General features: G+C 52.8%; 1 protein-coding gene across 2 annotated transcripts in view; it reads left to right on the top strand.

Annotated features, from left to right (window-relative positions):
* The first annotated feature begins 9,482 nt into the window (after positions 1-9,482).
* Positions 9,483-22,379, top strand: part of Ranbp3 (RAN binding protein 3) — a 47,305-nt gene continuing 34,408 nt past the window's right edge. Inside the window, exons 1-2 of one of the 2 annotated variants that reach the window (XM_048427492.3) lie at positions 9,483-9,629; positions 20,846-20,901. In XM_048427492.3, the coding sequence (XP_048283449.1) occupies positions 9,608-9,629; positions 20,846-20,901 (78 nt within the window). In that variant the 5' untranslated portion in view covers positions 9,483-9,607. The remainder of the gene's footprint in view (positions 9,630-20,845; positions 20,902-22,379) is intronic. The other variant, XM_048427493.3, reaches the window with a different exon arrangement.

Raw genomic sequence — 22,379 nt, 5'->3', positions numbered from 1 at the left:
GAGTGTCTCTGCAGGTGCCTGGGATGGGATCAGGTAAGAAATAAGTCAGGGCGGGGCGGTGGTGGCGCACGCCTTTAATCACTTGGGAGGGAGAGGCAGGCGGATCTCTGTGAGTTCAAGGCCAGCCTGGTCTACAAGAGCTAGCTCCAGGACAGGCTCCAAAGCTACAGAGAAACCCTGTGTTTGTTGGTTGGTTGGTTGGTTGGTTGGTTTTTTTGAGACAGGGTTTTGGAGATGTCTCTGTCACTGTTCTATTGTTATGAAGAGACACCATGACCAAGGCAACTAATTTCTTTCTGTTTTTGTTTTGGTTTCATTTGGTTTTCTATTTTTTTAAAATGTGTAGCCCAGGCTGGCCTCAAACTCGTGACCCGACCCTCCTGCCTCTGCCTCCTTCAGCAAATCCTACCGGCATGCGCCACCACAAGTGGCGGTGGGGGGGGGATTTTGTTTTGTTTTGCTTTTTTGTGATAGGGTTTCTCTGTGTAACCCACGCTGTTCTGGACCAGTCTGGCTTTGAACTCAGATCTGCCTGCCCCTGCCTCCTGAGTGCTGGGGTTAAAGGTGTGCACCACCACCACCTGGCTCCAAGGCAACTCTTACAAAGGAAAGCAGCTGAGAATTTGCTTACGGTGTCAGAGGCTTAGTCCATGATTACCACGGCGCTGGAGAGCAGCCAAGAGCTACATCCTGACCTGCCAGCAGCAGGCAGAGAGACCCTTTGAGACCTCAAAGCCCACCCCAGTGACATATCCTCCAACAAGGCCACACCTTCTAATCCTTCCCAAACAGTTCACCAGCTGGGACCCAATCGTTCAGACGTGGGTTTCCAGCTGTTCTCACACAGACGCTGTAGATATCTTTCTACTGTGAACTAGGCTTCTGGTGGGAAGCTGAGAAACTGCAGGTATCTTGGCGGAGGGGTGGAGGAAGGGAAAAGGTCATATGGACTTGGGCTTTGCTCAGTTCTTGATGGCTCTGTAAACCCACAGCTGTCTTTGAGCCGAGACTGGACCCCGTGAGTGGAGTGTCTAGCATGCACCAAGCCTCGATGGATACCCCAAGCCCCTGAGCTGAGTGTGCTAGCACATGCCTGTCATCCTAGCAGGAGGCAGAGGGTGGGCCTCAGCTACATACTGAGTTTGAGGCCATTCTGGGCCACATGAACCTCTATCTCAAAAATTACTATTCTGTTCGTGTAACCATCAATCGTGTTGAAGTTCTGGAGGCTGTAGCCAGATTCTGGGCATTTGGGGTTGGACAATGTGAAGAAACTTGGCTCTCGCCTCACAGGGCAGAAGAGTTTTTCTGGAGTCGCATGTGACTGTGACTCAGGGACACAGGTTTCCACAGGTGAGCTGTTTCAGGAAGTGTCAATAGTAACAGGGTAGGGTTGTCACAGTCAAGCGCTTCTCGGGGACCTGTGTGAACCTCTGCTGCTGTGGGCCTCCGATGCTGGCATGACATCATTCTTCGCATTGGGACTGGTAGAAGCCAGGGGCCTGTTTCTGTATCTCCAAAAGCTCGCCTAATCAACACAAGGATGTCAGTGACACACGAGCAAGGAATGAAAGGCCGTGAAGGGATAATTTGGCTGCGAACCTCCACCATTCCAGCCCTTCACTCTCAGGTCCCGGGCTAGGTCTCCTTACCATGCCCTCACTAAGATCCCTGCGGGGCTAGTTCAGTGAACTCGTGATGGAGAGGTAGGATTGCCTGGTGGGTGTGTGCATCTTGCTGCAGCGGCCCAACTCACCACTCTTCAGACTCCAAACCCCAATATTCCGAACTGACCCAAGGCTCCCTTATCTCCCTTGAACAGTACACCCTCGTCCTGGGGGATTCTTGGGTCCAGGAAGCTCTCCACGGAATCAGGGAGCCCAGTTATACACCGAGCAATCCTGGCGCGGACAACTACAGCGCCTAGAGATGTCGCCCAGAGGCCTGGGCGAGGCCTCTGCGTGCAAGTGCAGGTCATTGAGTTCGGATCCCCAGAACCCACACGGAAGCAGCACTGGGGAGTCAGTGGGAGACTCTGACAAGAAGCTGGAGGACGGGACTGTATGATCCCGGGACTGTAGTTTGGTCCCCGCACAGCTGCGGGATGGGAGCGCTCGGGGGCTCCGGGGTCTGCCAGTTCCCTTAAGTAAAGCGAGAAAGACACCTGCGTTGATGGGTACAAACACGCACGCACACATTCATGCGCGTGCACGCGCAAGCGCTAAAATCATCGTAGTTTTCTGCTGCCCCCCAGTGGTCATGTGCGCAACCCTCTTCCCGGAATTTGTGCAGGCTTGGAACTGGACCCATCGATTCCGTCCACATACCCAGTACAGGAGGCGGTGAAGCAGGAGGATCACCCACAAATTTGTGTCAGCCTGGGCTAAAGAATGAACCCTGAGCCAGACGGTGGTGGCGCACGCCTTTAATCCCAGCATTTGGGAGGCAGAGGCAGGCGGATCTCTGTGAGTTCCAGGCCACCTTGGTATACAGAGTGAGTTCCAGGACAGCCAGGACTGTAACAGAGAGAAACCCTGTCTCAAAACACACACACACACACACACACACACACACACACACGGAAGGAAGGAAGGAAGGAAATGTGAAGCTTTGTGTCAGAAACACAATCGAGAGTAAGGATAAAGACCACTATGCAGGCATGCACCTGACACCCATGGCACGGGCCCTGGGAGGGAGAGCAGGATCATCTCCAGCTACATAGGGAGTAGAAGGCCAGCCTGGGCTACATGAATCTCTGACTAATAAATTAACTAATAGTTAATAATGGGACAAATTTTCCCGCAAAGAAGGAAGCTGTGTCTCTCCGGTAGGAGTTAACCTCACACGCTACACACCAAAGATGAGCTGTATTGATTGTACTCAAGATAAATGGATCCCCATTTCTGGATGAGAAGAGGGTGAAAGAATTTACGACCCCCCCCAAAAAAGTAATCAGTCGGTGGTGGTGCTCGCCTTCAATCCCAGCACTCAGGAGGCAGAGGCAGGGATCTCTGTGAGTTCGAGGCCAGTCTGGTCTACAAGAGCAAGTTCCAGAACAGGCTCCAAGGCTACAGAGAAACCCTGTCTCAAAAAACAAACAAAAAAAGGGGAGCGTATTTTTCTTTTCCTATCCCTTTTCTTTTTTTTTTTCTTTTTTTTCTTGGTTTTTCGAGACAGAGTTTCTCTGTAGCTTTAGAGCCTGTCCTGGAACTAGTGGAATTAGCTTAGCTCTTGTAGCCCAGGCTAGCCGCAAACTCACAGAGATCCACCTACCTCTGCCTCCTGAGTGCTGGGATTAAAGGTGTGCGCCACCACTGCCTGGCCTTTTTTTTAAATATGACCTCATGTAGCCCAGGTTGGCCTCAGATGACAATGAACTCCTGATTTCCCACCTCGACCCGCCCCCCCCCCCCCAGTGCTTGAGTGACAGGCGTGCACCACCAGGCCTGGTTTATGTGATGCTCTGTGTGTGCTCTGCTCACTCAGCGACAACCCTCACAGTTGTCGACCCCCTAAGCCTTTTTTTCCTGGAATGCTGGTAGAGATGAACGGAGACCCTGCCAGAGAAGAGAGCAGGCCTGAGGGCCAGCAGACCACCGGGCTCCCACTGCAGAATCAGCCCCAGGGTGTGGTGGCTTAGGAAAAAAATGGGTCCCCAAGGAAGTGGCACTATTAGGAGGTGTTGTTGGGGGACGCGGATCACCGAGAAGTGAGCTCTGAGGTCTCATGCTCGATTAGTGCCCAGTGTCTCAGACCACTTCCTGCTGTCTGCAAGTCAAGATGTAGGATGCTTGGCTACTTCTCCAGCACCACGTCTGCCTGCACCATGTCCCACCGTCATGCTGGACTGTGCCTCTGAACTGGAAGCAGCCACTCCAGAGAAATGTGGTCATGGTGTCTCTTCACAGCAATAGAACCCTACCCAAGACACAGTGTCACCTTTGCTTTCTGGACCCGTCGCTCCTGAGTCTCTCAAAAAGCCACTAATAGGTTCTTCTACCCAGCAGGTCACAAGGAGTCGCCAAACGTGGTGTGACAGGGATCCAGCTGCACAGAGAACCACAGGAACAGCAGGACTGTTGTCTGTTTTGGGGTCTCATTCATCTCTTGGTTTTGTGTGGCTAGAGGGAGAAAGTGTCCTCGATACACTGGCCATGCCTGGCCACTCACACTCTCTGGAGGAGGCAGAAACCAGGCTTTCGCCTCTGTAGATTAGCTAGTATTTGAAGAGTTATCTTTATAATTTTTGTTTCATTTGGATGCACATCTGTGTGTGCCACTTCAACACTGTTCCTGTGGAGGTCACAAGAGGGTGTCGCATCTCCAGGAGTGGGAATTACAGATGCCTGTGGGTGCTGGAAACTCAGGTAGGTCCTTTGCAAGAACAGACAGTGCTCTTAATCCCTGACCTAGCTTCCAGCCCCTTTATCTAGAATTTAACAGCCTGTTTGCTTGTTTAGTTTCACTAAGGTCTATTTGTTATGCCTTAGGGGTTTATTAGTTTAGTTATTTTTGTTGTTGTTGTTTGTTTGAAATGGAGTTTCAATTTGTAGCCCTGGCTGACCTGGAATTTGCTCCGTAGACCAGACTGAACTCAAACTCACCTCACTCAAAATTCACCTGCCTCTGCCTCCCGAGCGCTGGGGTAAAGTCCTGTGCACACCACAGGACTTTATTTTATTTTAAACAACAACACAAAGACTCTGAATCACACTGCAAGGCTCACACAACAATCAAGAAAGCATCATATGGGTGAAAGTTCACAGGGCAGAAAGTGGGAAAACCCACCCACGGCTGCTTGAACAAGTCAGATGTGAGAGGGTGGGGCCGAACACACGGCACCTGCCTGGCCCTTTTATGGTCTTGGGTTCAAAACCCAGTAGTACCACAAAGGAAAAGAGGAGAGGCTGGAGACATGGCTCATCTGGTAAAGCATTCACACCTGCTCGAATCTCCAGCAACCATGTGAAAGTCAGGCGCGGCCTTGGGTGCCTATGACCCTGGCACCAAAGCAGTACAGGACACTATCTGGAGTGAGCAGGACTCCAATTGCACACACACTCACCATGTACACACATCCACATTCTCATGTGTGCATACAGACAGACGGCTGTGTTGTATGCACACATCCATGTCCCAGGAGTTCAGAACTGGGGCAGGAGGATTGCTGCAAACTCCAGGCCAGCCAGAGCTATGTCAGTGTAGTGACACTGCCTTTGAAAAAGACAAAAAACAAAAACAAAATAAATCAAAGCTGAGCATGGTGGTGACATCATGCTAGTTCTCTTGAGGTAGAGGCAGGAGGATCAGAAGTCCGTGGGCATCCTCAGGTCAAAGCCAGTGCAAGGCCAACCTGGGCAATATGAGACCCTATCTCAAAACTTTAAAGGGGAGGGGAGGGGAGGGAAGAGTGAGAGAGATTGAGGCTTTCTATACCAGAAGTTCTGGAAGCCAGAATCGCCTGTGTATACCAGTGACCCGAGCACTTGGGTAGACAAGGCAGAAGGATTTTGAGTTCATGACCAGACTAGACTCCACTGTGAGAGTTTCTCCCTGCCACCCATGTCTGTAGAAGTGTCCCTGAAGATCCAAAATACTCAGTAAGCTGCTTTTAGGTGTCTAGTTAATATGTGAGGGTAAATTTAGACCTGACTTGCCACCCCTTCCTCCTTCCTTTCAGGAATGTTTCCATTTGTTTGTGTGCATGAGAGTGTGTGTGCGCACACACGTCTGCGGAGGTCAGAATACAATGTGGGGGAGCCAGTTCTCTCCCCGCACCGCCTGGATCCCAGGGGTCAAACTCTCCAACCCCTTTCTGACCTTGCTTTGGTTTTGCAGTGCAGGGCACTCAGTCAAGCCATGCACGCCATGCTGGCTCTCTTATGGTTTTCTTCCTTTGGTGCAGACTCTCTCTATACCTTGAAGCTGTCCTTAACCTCCTGCACTGGTATGATAGGCTTGGCCTGGGATCCATACCCTCTTCTGGATGATGCTGACACAGTGGTGTGTGGACCCCACCCAGGAAGGGGCAGGCACATGGAAAAAACAGTGTGTCCTCTGCCACTGTGGAGACACAACAAGCAAACTCAGAAGAGGCTCCAGGCCCGAGCTCCCCACTCATTGTGTAAGCAGTGTGTGTGTATGTGCGTGTACATGTTTGCAGAGGCCAGATGACAACATTGGTGTTGTTCTGCAAGTACCATCCATCCCATGTTTGTTTGTTTGTTTTTGTTTTGTTTTTTTGGGGCGGTTGGTTTTTTTCTTTTTCCTCTTTATTTGGTTTTTCTTTTTTTAAAATTTATTTGTTTATTATGTATACAGTTTCTTAGTATTCTGCAAGTATGCTTGCAGGCCAGAAGAGGGCACCAGATCTCATTACAGATGGTAGTAAGCCACCATGTGGCTGCTGGGAATTGAACTCAGGACCTTTGGAAGAGCAAGTGGCGCTCTTAACCACTGAGCCATCTCTCCAGCCCCTTTTTTTGGTTTTTCGAGACAGGGTTTTGGTGTGGGAGAATTGTCTGTATTCTGTCAATCATGTTTTAATAAAACGCTGATTGGCCAGGCAGGAAGTAGAGGTGGGGCAATGAGAATAGGAGAAGGCTAAGGAGGAGGAAGCGCCCTCGCCAGTTCTGCCCAGACCATCGGAGAGGAAAGATGTAAGCAGCCATGCTGAGAAAGGTACTGAGCCATGTGGCTAACGTAGATAAGGATAATGGGGTAACATAAGTTATAAGAACTAATAAGTAGCCTGACCTAATGGGCCAATCAGTTTATAATCTTATGGAGTCTTGTGTGTGATTTTCTTTGGGATATGCTGGTTGTGGGGTACTGAGCAGGACAGAAACCCCAACAACCCGGCCCTCATGTTACAGGGTTTCTCTGTAGTTTTTGGAGCCTGTCTTGGAACTAGCTCTTGTAGACTAGGTTGGCCTGGAACTCACAGAGATCCACCTGTCTCTGCCTCCCGAGTGCTGGGATTAATGGCGTGCAAGGTGTTTATGTTTCGTGTTCTTGTTGGAAGCATAGCACAAAGGTCCTTGTGCCCACAGATCTCCTGAGAGACCAGGAATGTTAAACAGGCATGACTGATTGTCTTTCCAACAGGAAAGATGAAAAACCTGCTCTTTCTTCCAGAAAGCTGGGAATCAGGAGTAATTAACAGCCTGATCTGCATTATCTGTTGGTCCATATCAAGCTCCTACAACCAAGACTGGAAGTGCTAATAGCCCAGAAGACCTCCATGTTATCTGTACGACCCAGACTAGGCCAGACCCGGGGTCCTTAAGCTAGTACAGGTACCCTGTCTCTAGAACCCATTTTCTTGGAAGAAATGATGTGTATTCTGAGTTGAGTTCAATGTAATTACACTTCCTTGTACAATGGATATTGGATTACACCAGTAAACTTTTTTCCAAATTATACCAGGTTTAAATACACTGGGAATAAACCACCTGTTATCAGCTCCCTGAAGTCTGATCCAGGTTGACAAAGCCAGTCTGCATCTATTTTCATTCTTATCTCTTCAGGCAGTTCACGTCCCTGTATGACACCTGGAGGGGTCCCCTCACGTTCTTCATGTAGATTTCCAAGAGCCTGAGCCTGCTATTGTGTGGGGACAGAGCCTGGAAAGCCCGAGGAAGCAAATGCCTAAGGGGGGAAAAGAAATGGGGCAGTTTGGGAACAGGCAGTGTGAAGGGTCTGGATTTCAACTGTATTTGGTGAGGAGGGGCTCAGGCATGAAGATGGTGAGAGATGAGTAGAAGTGATTCTAGAACCAACCCTGTTCAACGTGATCATGAACTCAAGGCGCCATTTACAGAGATGGGAGAGTAACAGCCAGCCTAGAATCCTCCAGTGAGGGGATGGGGCGTGGTCAGGGTGAAGCCCCGCCTAGAATCCTCCAGTGAGGGGATGGGGCGTGGTCAGGGTGAAGTCCCGCCTAGAATCCCCCAGTGAGGGACTGGGGGCATGGTCAGGGTGGAGCCCCTGCCTACACTCTCCCACTGAAGGGGTCTGGGGGCATGATCAGTGTGTGTTTGGGGGGGTCATCTAGAATTCCCCACTATAGGGCTGGGGAACCTTATGGAAAAATTGGGTTCTTGGAAAACAATCCTTAGCACTATGAAAGCAAAACACAAAACCAGGGCTCAGGAGTAAGAGAAGTTGCTACTTTTTCAGATGGTTGGACTTGGCTCTCAGCACCGACACAGTTGGCTGACAGTCGTCATCTGCAGTCCAGTTACAGGACAGCCAGCACCCTTTCTTAGCTTCTGCAGTCACTGCACACAGAGTGCACATACATACTTCCAAGCATTAACACTTACACACATAGAAATAAATCATTTTCAAAAAACCTACAAAAAGAGCTGAAGAGATGGCTCAGTGGTTAAGAGCATTGCCTGCTCTTCCAGAGGTCCTGAGTTCAATTCCCAACAACCACATGGTGGCTCACAGCCATCTGTGGTGAGGTCTGGCGTCTGGTCCTCTCTTCTGGTCTGCAGACATGAACATGGACAGAATATTGTATACATAATAAATAAATAAATGATTTTTAAAAAGAGGCTTTAACCAAGCACTTAGGAGGCAGAGGCAGGACAATCCTGAGTGTAGGCCATCCTGGTCTACAGAATGAGCTCCAGGTCAGCCAGGGCTACACAGAAAAACCCGGCCTCGAAAACCAAAAGTAAGTTGGAAACAAAAATGATAAATTTGTAGTGTTGATATGTTGCAGTTTCGAGACATACAAACAAATTAACTAACAAACACACATTGCCCAAGGGTTTTGAGATGGTGAACGGGTGGCCAGTCTCCCGTCATTCTCACAGACATTCGTTTATAGATGTAACTTCGATGCCCAGCTTTTTTGTTCTCTTTCTGTCTGTCTCTCTCTCTTTCGTTTTTCGAGACAGAGTTTCTCTGTGTAACAGTCCTGGCTGTTCTGGAACTCGCCCTGTAGACCAGGCTCCCAGGCTGGCCTGGAACTCACCCGAGTGCTGGGTTAAAGGTGTGCGCCACGGGGCTCAGCCAGATGCCCGGGCAGGTTGAGCAGGCTTCCTTCGCGCAGCCTGTGTTCGAAGCCCGCGGTCAACCCTCCCACATAGCCTGAGCAAAGCCCTATGAATGGGATTGCCTTCTGACTCGGGGAAACTGAGGCCTGAGGTACCGGTCAACCCTGCGTGCATGTGAAAAGCGCCTCGCGGCCATAAGGAAGGAGTCACTTAGAATTCAGCCTCGGCTGACACCAGAGAAACAAACAGGCTAAGTAGCAGGATCGAAGTCAGCACCTCAAGCGTGCGCGAAGTCCGGACACGCCCCTCCCCTTAGCATCCTGCCAACGCCAGGACCTGAGAACCGCGAGCCGACTCACACTGCCTGCGCGCATGCGTGCCGCGCTAGCCCCGCCCCTTCTGCGGGCGGGAAGAGGCGGCGGGCGGGGAACCGTTAGTACGCAGGCGCGCGACCGGAGCGCGAGCCGGTGTGAACTGCCCTCCTCTTCGCCCCGGCGTCGGCTGGTGGAATGCGCAGGCGCAGGAAGTCTTCGCAGAAAGCAGGCCGAACCCGGGGGCCGGGCGCGGGGCCTTGTGGGAGGGCTTAAGGAAGTAAAATGGCGGACCTGGCGAACGAAGGTAGGGGAGGCGCCGTCGGAGGCCTGCTGGCGGCGGGCGGCCGGGGGGCGGGAGGTCGAGGGAGCCCTAGAGCCGAAGGGTGAGCGCCTCAGGCTGCGCGAGTCCGGCCTCATCCGGCCTGGGGACCCAGCGGGCCCCCCCTCTATGGCGTCCGGTTCCCGGCCCGGTTCCTCGCGGCAGCCCCGGCTTCTGCCTCCGCCCGGCCTCGAGGCTCCTGAGCCCCGCCGCGACCGCCACCCGAGGCCTTTCCGCCTCGTAGGCCTTTCCGGGAGCCCAACGTGCAGGAGAGGCGGCCCCGAGGCCTCGGGTGGGGCGAGACCTCGGGGCCTGCTCGCCAGCCCAGCGCGCCACGCTCCCTTCCCCGCCCCCCTCGCCTGGGGCCCGGGCCTTCGTCCCCGGCCTGGCCTCAGGCTCGGCTCCCAGTCATCCCTCGACGTCCTCGGCCACCCCGACCTGTGGCCTGCGTCTCGAGCTCTGCTCAGAATCGAACTCGGTGCCCTTATTCCTGCCATTGGCTTCCATGCCCTTTGGGGTGCAGCTCATGTCCCCTAATTTAGGCTTGGCTACCTAATCTACGGGTCCTCATTACTTCTGTACATCCCTTTTCTTTTGCCCTGTGAACCCTCCTCGGTGGGGCTCCGACTCCCCATCTGAGCACTTGAGTCTCACAGTCGGTCGTCCTGCTTGCAGCCTGATAGTCTCTGATAGTCTCCCTTGGGGGCTGCTCCTGGCTTGTAGTTTGGGGACTTCAGAGGTCTATTTTTAGCCCTGTCCGTTCTCGCTGCACAACTACAGGCAGGCTAATCGCAACAGGGACCTGGTTCTTCACCGTGCAATATTCCTTCCTGCTGGTGATATGTGGCCTGGGGCTTCTGTAGAAAATCTAGGAATGTGAGGTTCTTCAGAGAGCACACTTGAGCCTGGTGGGGGAGGGCGATGGGATGGTGTCTAGACTATGGAGGTAGTGTTTACACATGCAATACTGTCTCTATCCAAGCCTTGAAAGGTGGGTGTATGTAAGTCGCTTGAGGCAGGTCAGAAAGTAGCGCTGTGTGAACCAGGGCAGCCTGGACTGAGGCCCCACTCGGGCCTATTTAACCTTATGTCTTGTTTATAAGGAGCCTTTGTGGGCGTAGCGGGTAGTAGGGGACCAGAGAACTAGAGGATGAAGTGACATACTCCAGATGTGTTTTAAAGCCATACTTCTTTCAAAAATGACTAGGGTTTTATGTCTGGTGTTTTTTGTTTGTTTTTGAGACAGAGTCTCTCAGAAGCTCATGCTGCCCTCGAACTCACCTTATAGCTGAAGCTAGCCTTGAAGTCCTGGTCCTTCTGCCTGTGCCTCCCAGGTGTGCAGTACTGCGTGGGGTGGTGTCACGGAGATCCCCTTTAGGATTGGTCGTGTCCTGTCTGAGAGTTCCCTCTCAGAAAACAGGTCGTCTCTCAATGGGACCTTCCCTCTTAGCCCAGAACCACTACCACTGTTTCCATGGGGTGTCTCCCACTGTGCCTTACCCAAAAGCTAGAGTGACCCTCCTGCACAGGCCCTAAGCCACTGTGCTCTGCCCTGCCTGGAGCCTGAAGTTCCTGCTGGAGCACCCCCCCCCCCAGCCCACCTTGGTGGTCTGTCTGTCTTCACGCTCCTTTACTCTTGAGGAATTCCCTGGCTACCTGTTTTCCTTGGTGGCCACCTTTGCTGTTCCCTCTGCCCTGCTTCATAGTCCCATTGCGGCTGTCAGTCAGCAGGCTAGGCCATGCTCTACTGGAGCTGAAGCACTGCCAGGGCGGGAGTTATTCCTTCCCCATCACTCGCTGTTCTAGAGTAGTGCTTGGTACAGAAGCCATCCGAGAGCTTGCTGTTCCGTGAGCAAGGACCAGGGAAGGAGCTTGTTGGTGAGGGTTCTCATTGAGAGGGGCCTTGGGCCTTGAAGCAATTTAGATTTGCTGTCCCAGGGGTCTGTGTTTCCTTGTGGCTTCCACATGGTAAATTGCCTACTTGGTTGTAAAATTGAAATGGGGAATGTTTGTGCCTAGGAAGGACTGTGCCCACCTGCTGTTTTGTCCAGACAAGAGTCCTGTCAAAGCCAGGTCCAGGAGGTGCATTTTTTTGTGCCTCAGATCTATTGTTTCCGAATCAGTCACTGTGTTTCCAGAACACTCTGTCTCTTGGGCATGTTCCCAGCATGGTGTTTGATGTCTTGTCACCTTTGTAAAGTAAGTGTGTGGTGTTAGTTTTGTTTTGAGACAGTGTCGTGTAGTCCAGGCTGGCCTTGAACTTGCTGTATAGCTGAGGATAACCTTGGACGATTGATCATTCTGCCTCCATTTTCCTAATGCTGGGTGACAAGCATGTGGTTGGCATGATGTTTGTTGGGGATGGAGCCCAGGGCTGTGCATACTGGGCTAGCGCTCAGTCCCTAGCATTGGCTCTGTTGCCTGTGTATTTTGAAGCTATGGAGTACCTACCCCATAGTCATGAGTGCCCTATATTCTTAATTCCTCCCCCCTCCCCCCCGGTCTTCCCTCCCAGGCTCCCCTCCATCCATTTCATTTCTCTGCCGTGGGCCATCCCATCACAGGCATTCTGAGGTAATGGCTGTCTTAACATGACTGGGCATTCAGAGTCATCTCAGCTGCCCTCCCCATCCCTCTTCAGTCCATAGACATTTGATTTCCGTCCAGTATGGCGCTTGGGTCGCCCCATACCCCCAGATCTCTGGACCTCTGGATCCCTGCACTGTCAAGGGCAGGCCAGGATGCAGAGCCCTGCTCTGTGCAGCTCGGGTGAGGTGCACCGTACTCGCATGTAAGGAACCATCCTTAGTTGTAGTCCAGTGCTGCATCCTGCAGGCTCTTGTTGCCATGGTGATCTCATAGAAGGACCGGCAGCACTCACAGCCCTTCTGTGGAACTTCTGTAGTTCGTGGCTTTGAGAAGTTCCCTTGCACTGCTTCTCTCCTGGGAGAGAGACAGAGACTGGAGCAGGGCTTTCCCACTCAACTCTGTGTCCTGTTTTGGGAGTCCCTCAACGCTGGACAGGAGGGTGGAAAAGACAGTTTGATTGTGGTGCGGGAAGAGAGATAACACAGAAGATTGGTACCCAGCAGGACCAACAGTGTGGCATCTAGCTATTTAGTGGCCAGCTGTGTGTGTGCATGGTGGGAACAAGGCGCCATCTTCGGCTAGACAGGGCTGTCCTGTGCACTTGAGGTTTAGCAGCACAATACTGTGACCAAATGCACTTACTGAATACTAGTAGCATACCCCATCTTCAGTCTCCTGCCCTGGGATCCTGACTTCTTAAAATACTTCCATACAAAGCCCCACCCTCTGAGTTGGGGTAGCTGCGGAGTCGTCTCCCAGGGGATAGTGGGCACAGTCTCTACCCTAGAGCAAACCAGGCTAGTGCTCTTACTTTGCTGTGAACTGAGGCCTCAGTTTCCCCACTAGCGAAATGGGAGTGCAGGTCACAGCCCCTATCTCATGGCATTGTGAGCATTGATGAGACTCTGCCTGTGACAGTAGGTGCTCACTGTCAGCTGGTGTTCCCACCCTGAACCCCCATTTCAGACATGGGCAGCTCAAAGGCCCAGAGGAGAAAGGGACAGAGGAAAGAAAGAAAAGCAGTGGGTGTGGCTTGGTGGGATTAGGGTCTGTCCACAATATCTGTCACCTGGCGGGTGGAAGAGAGGAAGTAGAGTGAGTCTGAGTTGTGGGGGTTCTACTGCACTGAAATGACCCTGGCTAAGTGGTTCATGGGAGCCCAGAAAGTACACCTCTGTCTCCTGAATCCTGTCTGCATGACCCTGTAGCCCAGGACTTCTCCACCCAGGCACTGTGAACACCTGGGCTAGACTCCTTGGTTATGGAGGGTGCTGCCCCACACATTGCAGGTGTCCAGTCCTTAGTCGTGACAGCTGTGAGGCCTCAGATGTCACCTGTGGCCCTCAGAGTTGGGCTTGGTGCCTAGCCTCTCTTTACCTCCTTTCATGGCCTACACTTAGCCTTTAGGTCAAAGGAGAGCACAGGGCTGTGCTGGCGTTGGTGGATGTGTGTCCTGAGACTGTGTGCCTGGCTTCGTCTCTGCCTCTCCTGCAGAGGTGGGGTGGTGGCAGAGGGGCTGAAGACAGTGTCAGTGTGTCAGGCGCCAGTCGAACTGCCTGTGTTCAGTGGGGCTGAGTTGGATGGAGTGAGTGGAGGCAGCTGAGCTTGGAGAAACTGGGCCCAGGGGCCCAGGCCTGTTATCCCAGAAATTGGGAGGCCGAGGCAGGAGCATCTCAATTTCATGCCATGACTAAGCATGTAGCCCAGGCATTTCATAGCTAGCCTGGGCAACTTAGCAAGATCCTGTCTCAAAATTCAAAACGGAACAAAAGAATGATGTTCAGAGCAGGGACAGAAAGGGAAGGTGGAGGCCATTTCCAGCTTGGCAGGTAGCTCTCCAAGGCACTTCCCAGCCTCTGGCTGTCACTGCAGGTTGGTGGCAGTGGCTCAGATCTGTTCTAAGGGCATTGGTTTCTGCTTCCTCTGCTCGGGTTTCTCCTTGGGCTACCCTCAGTGTGGTGGGGAGAAGTATTGCCCATATTCCTCCTCTTTGCCCAGGTACCCAGAAAGTTGAAAAATCTCCAGAAAGCCACCCAGGCAGAAATTGTCACCTTACCTGGGGCCCAGTGGAGGGGCCACTCACTCCCATTGGGGCTTCTGCATGTGTTTTTAATTAGGAAGTGGTCGGAGATTCTGTAATTTCAGGGAAAGCTTCAGGTTTCTGACTTGTTTTGAAAATGAGGAACCAGTCTGGGCCAGCTTGCACATTTGAGGTTTGCTGGGGCTGAGAGACAGATGCCACCGCTTCCCTAGAGAGACTGAGGACACGTGGATATCGTAGTCCCTACCATGCTCCCTCCTTTTACCCAGCCCAGCCTGTGTGCCCTGGTTAAGTGTTCCTTAACTTCCCAAGGGTCTGTGGTGACTGCAGGATACCATCTGTCCTTGTTTTGCCAGTGCTCAGAAGGCAGCAACCAACAGGCCTCACTGTGTCCAGGGTCCCAGGACCACTGCAGGGCTGCAGTCTCAATGACCTCTCACCCAGCTCCTGGTAGCTGGGACGACGGGCTTGTGCCAGCGGACTCAAATACTTCTTAAAGAGTTTAAAGAGTGTATACAAGTGTGCGCACACACACACTGACTCGGGTGTGACTCTGGTGAGCACTTGGTTGGCAAGTACAAAGGCCCTGGGTTCACTGCCAGCACTAGAAAACTTGGTCACCTCTTAGCCTTATCCTAGTTGAATTTTAGTCCTTCCTCCTGGGGCGAGGGCCTCAGTAGCCATCACCCCTTCTGTGCAGGTAATCACAGCCTCGGGTTATGCACTGGCGTGGCACTGGGGCCTGCTGCTGGACGGCTTGAGAGCCTGGGTATCTGGAGCCTGGACTTGTGTTCTGGTGGCACCCCAGGGCGTTTTGCCTGGTCCTAGCCAGCAGACTCCCATCCCATCTCATTTCCTGCATCTGGATGCTAGGCAAGAAGAGGAGCTGGTGGTAGGGCTGTGGGACAGCCATTCTGAGTGACTGGCCCCGTGGAGTGCGGGGCCCACTTGGGTCCTGCTGACTGTTATACTAGGGGAAAGATGGGGCTGTTGCCGGAGCTAAGCGTAGGACGATTGGTGACTTCTGTGGCCTCTCCTCCCAGTACATCAGTCACACCCACTCACTCTGTCATCAGAACTAATTCCTTAAGGTCTAGGATCACTTGTGATAGAGAACTAGCAGGTTAGGGGAGATCTGGTCACCCCCGAGATCTGCCCTGCAGAGGCTATCGCAGAAGAGGAGAAAGGTGTCTGTACGCCAGGCTCTGCTGGGTGATGCCATCTGCCCTAGTCAGGTCTGATTGGGACAGGGACCTGACCTGCTTTCTTCCCATGATGTTGATTGACCTCATGTGGTGGAACTGGGGGTTGGTAGCCCTCTGGGCCTGGGCTTTGGGTAGTGATCCGCCCCATCTCCACCAGCCACATCCACTTAGGGCCATGAGCAGCCCTGTGTAGCAGTGAGTTGGAGTCATACCATGGGGCAGCTCCCTTGTCATCCAGGTGTGAGGTGTCCTGCCCTTCTTTCCAGTGCTGTGGCTGCTGGCAGCTCTGTCAGTTTGGGCGCCTCTAGTGTCAGAAGTGTAGCCCTCTCGCCTCCTGGCACTGCTCAGCCAGCACCTCCTTCTGTGGTCCAGAGTGACCAACTCTACCTAGTCGTCCTTCCGTGGCCCAAGACTCAAGTGACTTCCATGAGAACATGCCCCTCCTTGCATATAGCTACTGTGTAGTTGCTTGGTTCTGGCACCTACAGGCTCTCAGTACATCTCACTGTCCCTCAGAGTCTGCCACAGGCCTCTGGGATTTCCAGCCACCAAGCATTGCTTCAAGCATATAATTGTAGGACACCGAAGGCTAGCAAGTGCCTTTGTACACACGTCCATGCTTCTAGATGGACTCAATGTTTTGTCGTGTGGTCTTGAGTGTGATTGCAGGAATAGGAATCAAGTGACAAGACATTGTCTTGGAGCTTGGAGTGGGTCCCTGTGTTCTCGATCACTGAACAAAACTCTCAGTTACCCTTCCCTGTTTGAGATCTCAGAATCACCCAGGGTCCAGGTTGTTGAGGTGGCCTTGGGCACACCCATACCCCCAACACCAGCCTCAGACAGGTGCCCCGGTGCCACACATTCCAGAGAACTTTCCTTCCAACTGGGTCACAGGGGCTTTCCCCACCAGCCTTCCCTCACTTTGACTTCACCATATCTGTGATAGGCCACCCAGGCCACCTTCCTGTGTTTGTTAGACTGGGGGACTCCATGTCACTTCCCTTTCTTCCCTTTTGTGATCCCTCTGGGGTTTGGCCAGGCTCCGTGTGAGCAGGTTCCTCCCTAGCTGTAGGGACAGTAGGAGGGAAGTGGTGACATATCTGGGGCATCCTTCTCAGGGTCTCCTGATGGGGAGCTGAGCCACTGGGCACAGGGTTCACTCACCCCAGAGGCCAGTCCTCTGTTGCTCTTGGTACTCCAGTGGCCAAGGTCTCCGAGACTCTCAGGAGTTGGCCACACCAGTGCAGTGACATTAGCCACAAGTGGGAGTGACAGGTGCTCCTGTGTCGGCCACAGGTCTTGTGCTGCTTCCACTGTGGTGGGGCTGGGTTCTTATGGACGGTGTTTACATAGAGCGCAAAGCGAAAATCATTCTAGGAAAAACAGGTGGCATGAAGAGTGCATGACCCAAGGAGCACCCCGCCAATGCCTCAATGGGGCCCGCTGGGAACTTTGAGAGAAGTCACAGGAAGATGTTTCCAGGAGCCACCCTCTTGTGCAGTGCTAGGAAACCTGAGACACACGGGCCAGAGGCTTTATTCCCCGCCATGGACTCAGAGAGGACCAGCACCGACAAGTGAAGACTTGTACTGCGGGTTTGCCTCTACTCATTGCAGAGTTGTTCACACGACAGCTGCCTGCTGGCAGTTGTCACCATCCTCACTGGATTAAAGCGGCTGGCACAGGGCCCAGGGTGCTGAAGGGATATTTGCCGATGGTGTTTGAGGATAAGAAGGTGGAGACACGTGGTGTTGCCTTGTTGGCAAGGTGCTGAGCCCTTCAGTGGCTGTCCAGCTGCAGTGGCTGCCTGGCAAATGAGGTGCCATCAGGAGGCAGAAAGGAAGTATGGGCTCCTTCCTCCTCCCTTCTGCCTTTCTTTGTCATGCTATGGTAACCCTGGCCCAAAGCTCCTCCCAGGTGTCTGTACTCTAGGGTGTTAGATGATAGATGCTTTGTTCTGGATGCCACAACTCTAGAGGAGGATGGAGGGGTGACCCACCTCCAGAGGCCTTGGGGGTCACAGCTAACACATTGAGGCTGACTACACAGAGCCGCTAGCAGTTTGGATGAAGCGCTGGAGGTTTGGGGGATTCCAGAGAGGATATGTCTGCTGTTCACAGACCACAAAAGACTCAAGATAGCACCATGCAGCCGGCTACCTATACCAGGCTGCCCTCTCACTCCCTTTTGAAGATGTAACAGTGGGTTCAAGCAAGCCAGGCCTAAGGCCAGGTGACATGGATAGGATGCAGAATTCACTGGCCAGGCTTCTTGCTGGGTGACTTGGGACCTTGAAGCCCACACCACACTGGGCACAGGTGTGACTTGTAGGTTCGTGTTTGATATATAGCAGATGTGAGTGCAGTGCCCATCAGCTCCTATAACTGCCTGCCAAGCACCTGCCTGTGTGCTGGGAGAACTCCTGTTCTGGGGACGTGGGAACAGCATCTACCCCTTCCTCATAACAAACCAGAGCAGCTTCCCCAGCCTGTGAACTCCATCCCTCTGGAGACCCAAGCCCTCAGTCATTTAGGGCAAAATTGCATGCAAAGCTGAGAGGAGGGGCTGGTGTCCTTCCTGTAGCCTCCTGGGCAGTGTGTCAACTCATGGAGACTAAGATGCCCATGAAGCCAGCAGCTGTTTTGGTGGGAGTCTGTAACAGCTATGAAGCTACGTGGTGCAGAGGATTCTAGGCTCACTCCTGTCCCCCAACCTTGGGGTTCCTGGTGTGCCTGCAGCCTTATTTCCTGCAGCCTGTCTTCCTGCCTTATTTCCCTGCTGTACTGCCCTGTGGAGGAAAGCCAGGGTGTCTTTCAGTGTTCTGTTTGCATGTGTGTCTGCAGGCCAGAAGAGGGCGTCAAATCCTGTGGTTGTGAACCACCATATGGGTGCTGGGAATTGAACTCGGGACTTCTAGAAGAGCAGTCAGTGCTCTTAACTGCTGAGCCATCTCTCCAGCCTTTTTTGTTTTTTTAAGAGATGTGTTAATTATGTGTGTGGGTTTGTACACATGACAACAGTGTTGGTAGAGGCCAGAAGAGGATGGTGGGTCCTCTGCTCTGTGTGCTGGGAACCAACCCAGGTCCTCCGTAAGAGCAGGAGTTGCACCCAGCTACTGAGCAGCTCTCCAGTGCTCAGGACAGCTCTTCCAGTGTGTGGATCCCATCATGCCAGCAAGCATCTTACCCCATTTCAACAGCCAGCCCTATTTGTTTTTGAGGTGGTCTCGTGTATCACGTATTAGCCCAGTCTGGTCTTGAACCTCCCAAGTGCTAGTTAGAGTGCAAGTGTGTGGTTTCTGTGTCTTTGTGCATGCTAGGTGGATGTTGTACTCATGGAGCCACGTGCCCTACCTAGAGAGTGGGTGGGTTGTAGGTGTCATACATTGATTGACGTGCTGACCACAGTTTTGGGAGCTTGGAAGGCAGGCTTGGTGTCCCTGGACTGATATAAGCCAGACTCTGAGGGAGCTCCTGTCTCTATGGTAGGCAGTGTGGAGCAAGGCAGCCAGCAGGGGCCTGTCTTCCTGGTGGAGCTCAAACCCTGGTTACTTGGAGGCATGGTGGCTTTGGCTATCTGTCACACCTGGGACCTTGGGAAGGCAGGTCTGGGTGGTTTCAAGTCAGAGTCAGGTCAGGGTGGATCTGGTGTTTGCTGATGGTGCCTGCCAAGTGCTTGAGTGCTGCTGTCCCTAGCTGAGCAAGCCTCATATCCTTGCAGTTGTTCTTGTCTTAGGGCTCTCCGTGCCTTGCCCCAGGCCCTGGAGAGGCTGGCCTTCCTGCTGGTCTGACACATGCCTGTACCTAGGGAACACATTGCCCATCAGTACTGAGGGACTGCTGGGACTGCAGTCCTGGGAGTAGGTGGCAGGTGCACCCGTCAGCCTCACATTGGGTCTAGGGACTGGAGTGCCAGTCCTCCATGCTGTAGGTGCCATACTCCAAGGTACCAGGTAGTGGCAGGTGGCCAGGCAACACTAATAGGAGACTGTCTCTTATAGCTCCAGTCATGTCTTCATGAGCCAGTCCCTGGGGCCAAGGTGCTGTTCTCAGCAAGTGTGGGGAGAGGGTGGCTTGAAAGGGACCAAGATGGCCAGTGTTGGCGCCTTACACTTCTCACTGGTGCGTGTGTGGAGGTAGAACTGGGGCTGGGCATTGGCCCAGCTGCTGAGCTGGGCACAGAGGCGCTGACAGGGCTCCAGGAACTGGCACAGACTCTGGTGAGCTACTCCTCTGCTCAGCCTCCTCGTAGCTCACCACACCTCCCCCTGCCATCATTTGTGTTGGCTATGGTGCAGGAAGTGTGAGCCTGGCTGGAAAGTATGCCATTTTCTGGTGTCACTTGGGCTTCAGCTGGGCTATAAGGCAGATAGACCAACACAGATAATCATGGAGCACTGGGCAGTGGGGACTGAGGTAGTGAAAATGTTACCCTTTAGGCTACCTGATTAGAATCTATGGTCCCAGTGTCCTTTCCTCTAGGACTGGGTATGGGTGTGTTGTGTGTCCCTCCTTAAGCTTGTTCCCTGATGGTTGCATTGTGTTCCTTTCCTCTCCATGTCTTCTCGATGTGCGCCAAGCATGGCCACATACATATCTGCCACCCCAAGGACTGTGGCTTTCTCTGGCACTGTGTCCATATGGTTCCCAGGCCTACTTCTACACAATCTCAGGGCTTGAGGTGCTCATGAGAGTTACCGTAGCCACAAGGACACCACCAGTCGCACATCCTGCCCCATCAGGTGCAGACCCTGCCACTGTCTGCCTCTGGGTAGCACGCCATGGCACTGCTGCAGGAGTCCTTTTTAATTAGCACCTCTGGGGACCAGGTTGGTTGGGTTTCTAGGGTTGCTGTCAAAAGAACAGGAGCCTAATGGCCAGCTGCTTGCCAGTCGAGCAGTGGTGTATACCTTTAATCCCAGAACTTAGTGGGCAGAGGCAGGAGCATCTCTGTGACTTCGAGACCATCTTGGTCTACATAGCAAGGCTCTGTCTCAAAAATAAAATGAAACAAAACAAACAAAACCCAAGTTTGTGCCTGGTTCTTAGGCAAGAGTCATATGATACCCTGGTGCCTTGTGCCCTGCCAACTTCTCGAACCCTGTCCTGTGTTCTTGCCCCAGTAATGTACATGCAGAAAAGGACAGGACCATGTATGTCACTGAGGGGCTCCACATGCAGGTGCCCCTGACAGCCTCTGAGCAGCTGGGTATTCTGTGAGCTGCTTTTAAATGTATTTTTGTGCATGTTGCACGTGTGCGTGTTGTTGGGTACCTGTGCTCACGCACTGGCATATTTAAACTGTTTAGCCGTGTTGATTGTTCAGATCTAGCATTGGGAAAACACTGATGTTTCTCTTTGCAGAAAAGCCTGCCGTCGCGCCGTCCGTCTTTGTGTTTCAGAAGGACAAAGGACAGAAGGTAAGAGACCACTGTGCTCTCTACACACCTTTCTCAGACTTGCTTTGCCCCCTGAGAAGCCAGAGAAGGCTCGGCTGACAACCAGAGCATGGGCTTGTGACAGGTCTCCAGTGTTCCTCCTCCCCTATCCCATCCTCCGGTCCCAATACTGTGTTCTAGAATTGTCTCCCTGTCCTGGGAAAACCAGAGCAGAGGGACTGTTGGAAGGACAGAGCTTGGTGAGTTCAGGAGTAGCAAGTATTGTGCACATTTTGGGGTACATGTGGCATACATTTAACATACAGTCCCCATTCTATCCCCAGCACCCCAAGAAAATGTCCTAGTTGACTGTCCCAGCCCGGGCATGTCACTGCGTCTTACTGTCCCCGCCTCTTCTCCCTGTCTATGGGGCTGGCTTCTCCCGCTCTGAGGGCGTATCACCCCAGAGGCCACGTGCTGCATGTCTAGTGGGCACCGTGTCTAGGCCTTGCCTGGTATGGAGAGACAACCGCCAAGGATGCCACTGTCCACCTGACTGTCCTTCTCGAGGCCATCCATTTGTGGTCTCCTGGATGCAGCTGTGTTAGAGGTCAGAGGCATGTCAAAAGACAGAGGCTGCTGGTGGCTCCCAGCCTGTGTGACTCCTCTGCATTTGCATCCTGTTGGGAGACTGGGTAACCGGGTGGGGGCTGCTGCTGGCCAGATAATGATGCTTATGTTGCCACCACTGCTCTGTGGGTCTGTGCTCAGGAGGGCAGCCACTGCCTGCCAGGGAGACAGTGGTGGTGTTTAACCGCTCGGTTGTCTGTTCTGTCTTTTGCTGAAGCATCTGGAAGCCCCAGGAAACTGCTGGTTTGTTTTGGTGACAGAGTGCTTTCCAAAATGCCATGCTGCTTTCTGTCCCCAGCCTGGTGACGGCTCTGCCTTGGGGTCAGAGTGATGTGAGATCCCTTTAGGTTGTTTTCTGTCCAGTGTTGGTAGTATCTGGACTTTTTGAGACCCTCCTGTGATTATGTGCCAGACAGTTTTAGTTGGCTGTGTTGGAACCTCCTCTCCCCCCAGTTTCCAGCTGCTCCTCTGCTGCTGTGTGCACAGACCCACAGTGAGTGTTGGTGCTACTAGGGCAGCTTGGTGACTCTGCAGTTTTCGTGCCTTTGCCCAGTATTCCATATGCAGAAGGTCCTTGCTGTCTTCCTGCGGCCCCCAATAAGAATTGCTACAAGCCTGGAGCCAGCGGAATTCAGCTCTGAAAGGGATGCTAGGATCTGGCAGCTAAGTGTGAGCACATCCATCCCGTAATGTCATTGTCCCTGGGAGTCACATACTATTACTGGTTTGGGCTCAGTTTCTCCAAGAGGTCCACATGACTGGCCTTAGGCTCTGACTTTGGTACCTCTGAATGTGCCATGTGCTTTTTCCAAAGCCATGGGCTTCTCAGTGCTGCTTCTGCAGTGTGACCACCAGGCAGAAGTGATGGCTAGAGCCAGCCTGAGCTACAC

The sequence above is a fragment of the Myodes glareolus genome, chromosome 8 (genome assembly GCF_982192425.1).
Source record: "Myodes glareolus chromosome 8, mMyoGla1.1, whole genome shotgun sequence".
In the NCBI taxonomy this organism is placed as follows: domain Eukaryota; kingdom Metazoa; phylum Chordata; class Mammalia; order Rodentia; family Cricetidae; genus Myodes; species Myodes glareolus.
Note: the sequence above shows the minus strand (reverse complement) of the source record. Positions and strands in the feature narration are given on the sequence as shown.